General features: G+C 41.4%; 1 protein-coding gene across 1 annotated transcript in view; it reads left to right on the top strand.

Annotated features, from left to right (window-relative positions):
• The window catches only part of ART3 (ADP-ribosyltransferase 3), a 28,200-nt gene extending 17,919 nt beyond the window's left edge, over positions 1–10,281 (top strand). The window contains exons 5-10 of the mRNA XM_023513352.1: positions 625–657; positions 2,089–2,121; positions 2,694–2,726; positions 4,332–4,364; positions 6,023–6,055; positions 10,068–10,281. Coding sequence (XP_023369120.1) covers positions 625–657; positions 2,089–2,121; positions 2,694–2,726; positions 4,332–4,364; positions 6,023–6,055; positions 10,068–10,195 — 293 coding nt within the window. The 3' untranslated portion in view covers positions 10,196–10,281. The remainder of the gene's footprint in view (positions 1–624; positions 658–2,088; positions 2,122–2,693; positions 2,727–4,331; positions 4,365–6,022; positions 6,056–10,067) is intronic.
• The last annotated feature ends 544 nt before the right edge of the window (positions 10,282–10,825 follow it).

Raw genomic sequence — 10,825 nt, 5'->3', positions numbered from 1 at the left:
GTGGATCACTTGAGGCCATGAGTTCAAGACCAGCTTGAGAAACATAGTGAGATTCCATCTCTATAAAAAATTAAAAAATTATCCAGGTGTGGTGGCATGCAGCTATGGTCCCAGTTACTTGGGAGGCTAAAGCCAGAAGATTGCTTGAGCCTGGGGTTTGAAGGCTGCAGTGAGCTATGATCACACCGTTAGATTCTAGCCTGAGCAATAGAGTAAGATACCATCTCTCTAAAATAGATATATTTATAATATATAAAATATATGATGTTATATATATTTATAATATATAAAATATATGAAATATACATATGTATGTATATTTTATATATTATATAATGACAACTTTGGGTCAGAGTGTTTGGATTGAATCTAAAGGAAAAAATTTTTTAAATTTAAAAAAAAAAAAAAATTAAGAAGAGCTGTTTGCTTGATCTGGAGAGAGTCTGGGTCACGAGCCATAGTTCTTAACCCCAAATCAGGCTCCAGTGGGTTCAATCTTCTCTCCTCTTTACCCTGTCTCCTGTCATTTCTCAAAGTGTGGAGCTTTCTACTATAAAAACCAAGTAAAGCGTTAAGCTAATTACAATTTTTACTAAATAGTTCCTATTCTCATCTTTTTTCCAGGGGGAGAAAGCCAGGAGCTCACTGTCTCACCTGGTAATCATCTTTTTACTTAGTCCCTGAGACTAGTTGCAGGTGAGGAGCAGATGGGAGGGCTCCTGGGTTAAGGATATTCCCTGAGCCTTACTCCCTAAGAAGTAAGTTAAGCTAGAACACAGAGACTTTTTGTTGAGTGCTTTGTATGTTCCACGCATTATAGCAAGCACTTTTTTTTTTTTTTAAGACAGTCTAACTTTGTCACCTTCAGTAGAGTGCCATGGGGTCTCAGGAACCTCAAACTCTTGGGTTCAAGCAGTTCTCTTGCCTCAGCCTCCTGAGTAGCTGGGACTATAGGTGCCAGCCACAAAGCCTGGTTATTTTTAGAGCTGGGGGTCTGACTCTGGCTCAGACTGGTCCGGAACCTGTGAGCTCAGACAATCCAGACACCTCGGCTTCCCAGAGTGCTGGGATCACAGGCGTGAGCCACCGCAGGGCTGCACCAAGCACTTTAAAGCAGTGTTTCCTTTTGTCCTCACTCTTTTGCAAAATGAGCATTTGAGGTTCAGAAGGTTTAAGTAGCCTGCCCAAAGCTACTCACTACAGAGGGTGCCGGAAAATTGTATACGCATTTTAAGAAAGGAAAACACTATTGAAATCGTCACGCTGGAGTCCTGTTTGACTTCTAGATTATAAGAGACACAGTATACAAGATAACAAATGTTATCAGGATGCGCTGAGTATGACAATTTTAATACAATTTTTTCCTTTATAATAAAATAAAAATCATTAACAAGATGAATACAAGTCACGTTTGAGTGCCTCTTGTAATTGCAAAGTCAAACATGACTATTACAATTTTAATGTAGCTTTTTCCTTTTTTTTTTTAAGAGTGTTATGGTGCTGTAGCTCATAGCAACCTCAAACTCTTGGGCTCAAGCAATTCTCTTGGCACAGCTTCCGCAGTAGCTGGGACTACAGGAGCCTGTCACAACACCTGGCTATTTTTAGAGATTCTTTTGAGATGGGGGTCTTGCTCTTGCTCGGGCTGGTCTTGAACCCGTGAGTCAGGCAATCTGCCCACTTTGGCCTCCCAGAGTGCTAGGATTACAGGTGTGAGTCATGGGGCCTGGCATCTTTTTCCTTTCTTAAAATATGTATATGTATTTTGGGCACCTCTGTATAATGACAACAGAGTTAAACCAAGCAGACGTACCTCAGTATGGTTTCATTTAGAGACAAGTGTCCTCTCACTGACTTGTGATGGTGAGGTTAGGGAGAGAGGGGCTAGGTGGTGGACGTTCTTGACTCCAGGCTGAGGAGTTTGGACTTCATCTCACTGGAGAATATAGAGCTGTTAAAAGGTATTTTCATTGTTGCTGTTTCCTTTCTGTTTGTTTGTTGTTTAAGAGTTGGAGACAGGGAGAGTGTAGATAAGGGAGCATTAGCAGTACAGACAAGTGATTAACCAGCGTTCACTTCTGCCAGTAGGGATGGAAATGCTCCAGCCCACCCACATACCTGGTAAGACCCCTTTCTGTTTACTCCTGAACCCCAGGGATTAGGGGGAAAGATTCTCCAGGCATTAAATAACCAGACTATTATCATGAATATTTCCCTTACTGCTACCTGTACAGATTTAGCTGGGAAGAGAGTAGGAAAACGCTAACCCCCTGGCCCCCAGCTGCTCCTGGAGCAGGTCTCCGGGGCAGGAAAACCAGCTTTGCTGAGAAATGTGGCCAGAGGGAAAGGCTGCTGGGACAGGTGGGGCATCAGCCTCAGCGCCTTCCGGGTTCTAGTGCTAAAGTTATTCAATAGAAACCCCAACTTCATGCACAACCTGATTCTTAGCTTTAGCTAAAATCTGTCCATCTGGGATCTCCAGGTGTAGGCCTGACACTCTCAGGGAGGCGCCATGGCAGACTCCTCCTCTAAGCCTGGAGTGTATTTGCATAGTGCGAGTTTATGTAGCCAGAACTTTTAAATAAAAAACCAGAAACTATAGTGCAGTGGGACCTTGGTACTTTTATGTCTTGAGCTCACCAGACAGGAGCTTGAAAATTGTACTCACTGGAGCAAACTTCTTTTTCATTTAGGAATAAAAATCCAAGAACCTTTTCCACAACCTGGTAAGCATTGGCAGGCATGACAGAGGGGGAGATGCTGGGTTGGGGGTCTATAGATAGAATGTCCACTAGATGTCCAGGACAGTGTGAGTACTTTGTATAAGATCACAAAAGGATTGGTGGGACCACACCTATAGTGCATCTTACAAGGGTACGTGTGAAATTTACTAGGTGTAGAATATTAATGTCTTAATAACTAAGAAAATGCCGTGAAGGCTATGTTAACCAGTTTGATGAAAGCATTTCAAATTGTATGTAAAACCAGCACATTGTACCCCATGATTGCATTAATGTACACAGCTATGATTTAATAATGAAAAAAATCACAAAAGGGAGACCCAGGTCTCCCTAACTCATGACCAAGAACTCACTCCTCAATATATGTGGTTCCTTGAGTGTTTTTCCAGTGTGTTTGCCATGGTGGATTTAACCCACTTTTAAGATAAAACCATCACAATGAATATTTTATTTTACTTTTTAGTTTGCCCTGCCCTCCCCTTATGGCCTGGCCCTGACCTCCCACCCTCCTCCGGCTCCTTTCTGCCAGCCTGTCTGTGCCTTCTCTGCCTCTCCCCCAAAATGGGAGGCTGTAGCTGAGGGGCCTTGAGCTTCTAAAACTAGAGAAACTGAGCAGTGACCCCAGCCAGGTTCCTCAGAAAGACCTTAAAACCTACGTTTATAGGGGAGGAAAAAAATAAAAAGCCCCCCACACTTTGTTTTTTAAGACAAAGAGAAGAAAATAGAAGTGGATGTGATGTGATATTTTACCAGAGAGTAGTAACAGTAGTGACACTCTCTATGCCTCAGAACTGTCATCTTTCAAATGTGGCCAGCTTCAATTTTACCACACAGGATTATCTATAAAGACTGTAAAGCCGCAAAATTTTAAGGTACAAAGCCACTGTGCACTGCTTCAAATCTTTTCTCCTAAGTTCATGTAGAGCTTTGAAAATACTTTTTACAGGTTTTGTTACTATAATCTGTAACAAAACATATTCCAGATCATATTTTGTTACTATGATCTGGATGATCATCTGTTAAAGAAATTAGACTTTTGGCATTCACAAAATTATCTCCAGGCCTACAGTGCTGAGCTCTGGCTAATGTTGCTGTCTGTGGGGCTGCGTGCTGTGTACAGAGACGGGATGTTCAGTTAGGTACATGGAGCACAGATGAGGCTCAGGCAGAGGGCTTAGCCACTCTTGTACAGTGACCCAAACGCGTGCAGATTTGAAGTGAACCTCTGGTGACGCTGACGACACACCTTGCATGGCTACAGCCCTTCAGCCTACTGGACCTGAATTTCCACAGTGCTCTCATGGGGGTCTTGCCAGTCACAGATGATTGTCTCAAAGGCAGACACGGAGCACTATGGAGGTGAACCACGTGAGCTGCATAGACAGGCCCAGCTCAGGGAGCCTCTCCTCCAGGGTCCCCTGGGTAACTCTGCAGAGGGCACCTCACTTCTCTGTGCGTCTGCTCTGCATTGTTAAGTGAGGAAGATGTCCGTCTTGCACGCTGACTGAAGACCTGGTGAGATGAATGGTAGCAAAATAGTAGCAACAGTAGCCCTCTTTGCTGTTATCTAAAAATCTCTTTCTCATCTAGGAATAAAAGTGGCACAACCGGATGAAAAACCTGGTAATGAATGCTTTATTGGGAGTGGTGGCACCCGGGGTTCTGAGTCCTTTACCATGACCATTCAGTTAGCTTGATCTTACGGGGTCTGAGGAAGACATTGGGCCGAGCAGCGACTCTGAGGTTGCTGTGAGCTGTGATGCCACTGCTCTGTAGCCCAGGCGATGGAGTGAGAGCCTCTCTGGAATGAATGAGTCAGATGTGAGAACAGTGTACAGGGTTGAGCCAGAGGGGAGAAAATGTTGAGAACTCCTTTCAGAGTGAGCAGCGGCTGCTCTGAGGATTTTTTGAGCCAAATAGAAAAAGGCATTTGACCTGGAACCGGAACAGGTGGCTTCTAGCCAGGCCTGTCTATTCCAGAACAAGGCAAGCGCTTCCTAGGGTGACACACCTGTAAGCCTAGCACTTTGGGAGGCAGAGGTGGGAGGATCACTTGATCCCAGGAGTTTGGGACCGGCCTGAGCAACGTAGGGAGACCTTCACGTCCACAAAAAAATAGAAAAATTAGCTGAGCATGGTGACATGTGCCTATAGTCCCAGCTACTCATGAGGCCGAGGCAGGAAGATGGCTTGAGGCCGGAAGTTTGAGGTTAATCCAATAATATTGTTACCGCCACTTCATAGATGAGCACATGAAACAGTGGGAACGTAAGGAGCATGTAAGTCATGTAAGTGGCTACAAAGCCACAACCAGGACTCAGACTTTTGGAGTTTGTCTTCCAGCCAGATTTAGTTACACACCTGCGTCTGGGCTGGTAGAATTGGCGTTTGCTTTCAAAACTGTCAAAACACGGTAATATTGTGATACTTTACAGATGGTGTCCAGCTTTAGATGTTTCACTTAGCGTGGGGGAAGGAGATACACGTTCAGTAGAAACTGTACTTCAAGTGTCTACATAGCCATTGTTTTTCAGTTCCGTATTTAATAAATTACATGAGATATTTGACGTTTATATAGAATAGGCTGTATGTCAGGTGATTTTGCCCAATTCAAGGTTACTGTAGGTGTTCTGAGCATCTTTAAGGTGGGCTAAGCTACGCTTGGTGTTTGGTCAGTCAGGTGCTTTGAAAGTATTTTTGACTTAAAATATTCTCAACTTGCCTTAGGTATAATGGGGCACAGCCCCCGTATAAGTTGAGGACCATCTATATAGTACAGTAATTAATAACAAAGGCTTTGAAATCAGATTCTGCTGCCTCTGTGGTTTTATGCATGTCATTCCTCAAAGCGTTTTGTAGATTTTTTAAGGAACATGTGAAATATAGGTAGCTATACCTACTTCTCCTGTGACTGGAAGAAGTAAAGGTGGTAATAGACGTGAAGTATTTGCACAAGCGTGGCATAGAGTGTGCACTCAATACGGTAGGTACTGATTTTGTACTTGGGAATATGAGTTCAATATGTGGAAAGAGTACTTTTTTTTGTAAACAAATTTTTACCTCTTTTTCAATGGAAATACATATTTGTGACAAAAGTGATCGGGAGTACAGATGAGTAAAAATTAAGCCTTTCTCCCCACCTCATCTGTCACTCTAACCTGGTACTCTGCCCCCACACCCACCCCAGAGGTAGCCCAGTGTGCTTTAGCTTTAATCAAATCTTTCTTTCCTGTATAAATAGATGTACAGTGCAATTAACTCAAAATCTCTTTATATTTTAGAAGGCAAAAGCCAAGAAAATGTCAACAATGCAAGTAAGAAATACATCATTTCTTTAGTTGATAAGTGTTTCTGTACTGTAGAAAAAATGAGAAATTTATCTTTCCTCCATGAAGGGAATACAGTTGCAAGAGTTTAAAGCCCGGTAATGACAGTGTGATGTCATTTCCAAATGCTTATATTTGTGTGTGTATGTGTTGAGGGCAACTTAACTTTATTTTTTAAATAGTCGTTTTGAACTGTCTGGAGACTTCCTGTTTATAACAGTGGTTCTCAGGCCGCACGACCCAGTTCTCCCTTTTCATAACAAGTATTTTATGAAGTCCTTATGTTATCCTAAAGTAAGATCACAGACAAGGTGTACGTGCACCCATAAGATCAATGTCATGTCCTGACCATAATGTATAACAACATTACATATATTTCAATATGTGAATATTAGATTCTATTGAAAGGGACAATGAAGTAGGGAGATGCTTATATCTATATATGCAGATAAATTTGGACTGAAGATTGGAAGATACCCTATACTGGAAGTGTGAGAAAATGGAAGTGAAGAAACGCAGAAACTAATGTTTGATGTTTATTAAAACTATCCCAGAATGTATTACTTACATGTAAAACTGCATTAGGTTCTGGGTTTGATCATTGTAAATAGGTTTTTAACTTACATGTATGTCTAGCAGTGCTCTGGAAAGCTGTGCAAGAGATGGGTCAAGTTTTTGTTGTCCAAGACTGTCCTGTGCATTGCCAGGTAGCTTGCCCTCTGCTTCCACTCCACCACTAAGACAGTCCAAAAAATACTCTGACAGTTGTCCAGACTGCTCCTCAGGGAGTACTATGCCCCCTTGAGAACGCTGGCCTGTGGTAACATACAGTCACGTGTTGCTTACCAACAGGGATCGTTCTGAGAAGTCAGTCACTGGATTTCACTGTGGCAGTCATCATAGAGTGAGGGCACTTACACAGACCTTGACAGTAGGGCCTGGTACACACCGAGGCTGGATGGTACGGCTACTGCTTCTAGGCTGCTCCCTACAGCCGTAGGCAGCTGTACCAGGAAGTATTTGGGTACCTAAACATACCTACCAAACACAGACAAAGTACAGTCAGAATATGATACAAAAGATAAAAATTGGTCCTCCTGGACAGGGCACCTACCGTGAATGAGAGCAGCTTGCAGGCCCAGAAGCGGGTCCGGTGAGTCAGTGAGTGGTGAGCAGGTGAAGGCCCAGCACGTCGCTGAGCACCACTGCGGACTTTATAAAGCTGCACGCCGAGGCAGCAACAACAAAACACTGATTCTTCAGTAAATTAGCTTACTGTAACCTTTTCATCAACTTTTTAACTTTTTTAAATTTTACTTTTTTAATAACAGATTAAAACACACAGTATTTTCTTTTTTATATATCCTTATCCTATAACCTTTTTTCTAATTTTAAAATTTTATTTTTTTACCTTCTAAATTATTTTGTTAAAACTTTAGACACAAACACACACATTAGCCTAGGCCTTCATGGGGTCAGGATCATCAGTATCACAGTCTTCACCTCCACATCCTGACCCAGGAGAAGGTCTTCAGAGGCAGTAACAGCCCCAGATCTGCCATCTCCTGCGATGATGCCTTCTTTTGGAGTACCTCCGGAAAGGAGCCAGGCTTTTTTACAGTTAACTTTAAAATATTATGTAAGTAGGACAGTCTGAAATAATCAAAAGTACAGTATAGTAAGTACATAAGCCAGTAACAGCTGACGACAGCCTACGTCATCGTCTCCGGCTCTCCTACCCCCGCGTCACCACGTGCACAGGACTGATGTGCTGAGGCGCCTGCGTCACTGGCCCATGGGGGTTCCCACTGCACTGTCTGATGAGGCCACTGCCGTGTGTGGTCAGTGGTTCCCGACATCATCATGCAGACGTGACTGTGCTGAGGAGGAGCGCCGCCTCTGCCTGCCACCTCTCCCGTGGTGTGCGCATAACTGCATGTTTATAACTTGGCAAGGAAAGTGGCCCTATGAAGGCTTTTTATAAAAGTATTGGCTTCATTTATGAAACCTGAATGGTGATCCCATTTGGATACTTCTAGTCACCCCTCTCCTATAGTCTTTTTAACAAAAATATAGCTGTAAATAAATCAGTTTTCTGAGTTTAGGGCAGTGAACAGATGAGCTTATCCACTGCTCTTCTCTGCTAGTTCAGATGAAAGGGAAGCAGTTTTCCCCAGAGTAGAGTGTGTGTAGGGAAAAACATTTATTTACTGATCAGCTTGCAGGACTTAATTTAAAATCCAGCTACAGTCAGCCCTCTGTAGCCTCAGGAATTTAGTCAATCTCAAATTGAAAACATTTGGGGAAGAAAAGAACAAAACAATGAGAATACAAATAAAGTCAATGTAGTGTAACAATCATTCACCCCATTTACATAGCATTTAAATTATATTAGGTATTATAAGTAATCTAGAGGGAGTTTAAAGTGTACCAAGTATGTGCATAGATTATGCAGATACTCCACCATTTATATAAGGGATTTGAGCATCTGTGGATTAGGGCTCCTAAAACCAATCCCCCACGGATACCAAGGAATGACTGTATGTCCAATTGTATATTGGTAGTTATTGAGTATGTGTCTGAAATGTACCATTTGAAATATAAGATAGAAACTTCACCTCGCATATATATACAAGAAATGGAAATAGAAAATTGCTAAGAAATTCTGTTATCTGGCCGTATACAGATTTAAAAGTTTGTGAAATCCTAGATAAAACCTGGAGCAGCACACCCTGATGCACAGTTGGCCCTTGAGCAGCCCAGGTCGGAACTGCATGGGGCCACTTACACATGGGTTTGAAAAATATATTGGAAGAAAATTTTTAAGAGTTGCAGTAATTTGAAAAAATCTGCAAAACTGCATGGCCTAGAAATGTGAAAACAAATTGGCATGTCATGAATGCATAAAATGTATGTAGATACTAAAGTATACATAAATCTATTATTAAAAGTTAAAATATAAAAATTTAACACACAAAAATCACAGACTACACATGGTACATTCACAGTCCAGAGAAAAGCAAAAAAACAAAAACACAGTATTAAATCATAACTGTGTAAAACTGTAGTACATATGCACTGTGCCACCCTGTGGCTTCTGGCAGGCTCAACTGTTAGTATCCGTTTAAAACATCATGTGTCCAGTAGTCTCTGCGTAAACAGTTCATTCCTCCAGTAAATGGCACATCATGGTAAAAAGTCATCTCTCACAGTTGCTGTGTGGTTTTCATCATGTTGGGTACAGTACTCACAGGAGCATCACTAGTGATCTTGAAAGCGCTTCCAAGAAACAGAAAAGCCATGACGTTCTAAGGAAGAGCTCAACTGCTCGCTGTGCCCTGAGGTTGAGGTCTGCAGCTGCAGGTGCCCATCATTTCAGACAGTTTATCTGGTACACGGTGTGAACTTACGGTACCAGGACAATCTCGTAAATGTATTTTCTTTCTTATGATTTCTTAACATTTTCTTTTCTGTAGCTCACTTTATTCTAAGAATACATAATACATATACAAAACGTGCCAATACGTGCTGATTTTGTGAGGACTTTTTGCGTATCTGTGGTGTTGGAGATCATGAAAAGTATGTGGGTACCCTTTTTTTTCCCCCTTGCTAATCAGCTTTTCCTTAGTGTTTGTGTATTGGACAACTTTTATTATTCAGTATGCAACAGAGAAAAAAAAGTTGGACACCCCCACTTACCCCCTAGTAAGGCTTCTAGTCAACAGTCGGCTTTTAGTAGTTAAGTTTCAAGGAATCGAAAATCACATATGAGGTTTTCATTTGCATTGTGGGCTGGTGCTCCTTCCCTCCACCACACTATTCAAGGGTAAACTGTATTTAATTACAGCCTGAAATCTGTAGTGATGATGTATATGAAAATGTTTCCGGGGTGGAAGTACTTAGTTTTAACTCAGGCTTTAGCGTCATTGTTCACATATTCAGAATATACAAGTGTTACTCAAAATGACCCGTGTTGGTGACGCTGTGTTCTCATTGACAGGTCCAGTTCCTGTGCCACGTCCCAAAACCCACCCTTCCGCATCCTCTGGCAAAACGCTCCTCCCACCACTTGGGACCGTCGTTTTAATCAGTGCTTCTGCTCTAAATCTTTGTTCCTTCATAGTTTGACATGTTCTTTTTCTTTCTTCTTCTCTGGTAAAATATGTTATAGGGATCCCACAGAAGATCAAAAGAAATGATGTATTTTTCACTTGTTGGCCAAAGTTACTTGATAAAATGAAAACTGTATTGTTATTCATCTTATAAATTCAGAATGTTGGTTCAGATATGTCACAATTAACTTTTCACTTCTTTCTATACTAATCTTATAATTGAAAAAAAGCCCCAAACTGTGTACTTCTGATTAAATTCAATAAAATACTGATTATTATATAATTTTAGAATTGCCAGATATTAAAATGTCCAATATTTATCTTAGTGGTTAACAGGAATACAGTAATTGAATTAGAATGTTAAAGTTTTTCCTGGTTGGAAGTATCTAGTTTAACTCAGGCTTAGCGTCATTGTTTACATATTCAGGATATAGGAGTATTACTCAAAATGTTAGTGACTCCTTGAAGGATCAGACTTTGCCTTCAAATAGTTATCTTCCTTCATCCCTCAATCTTTTCATCTTCCCTTGATATTTGAACATTTGTATTTTTATAAATTCAACAGTTTACATGTTTCACATACACAGTTACTGACTTGATTTCTTCTTATTAACCCAGGAAAGCAGACAGGGTACTGAGGCTTGTG

Source organism: Otolemur garnettii, unplaced genomic scaffold (assembly GCF_000181295.1).
Source record: "Otolemur garnettii isolate 467f Iridium unplaced genomic scaffold, OtoGar3 scaffold00039, whole genome shotgun sequence".
NCBI classification, from domain to species: domain Eukaryota; kingdom Metazoa; phylum Chordata; class Mammalia; order Primates; family Galagidae; genus Otolemur; species Otolemur garnettii.
The sequence above is the reverse complement of the archived record's forward strand: the minus strand, read 5'-3'. Positions and strand labels throughout refer to the sequence as shown.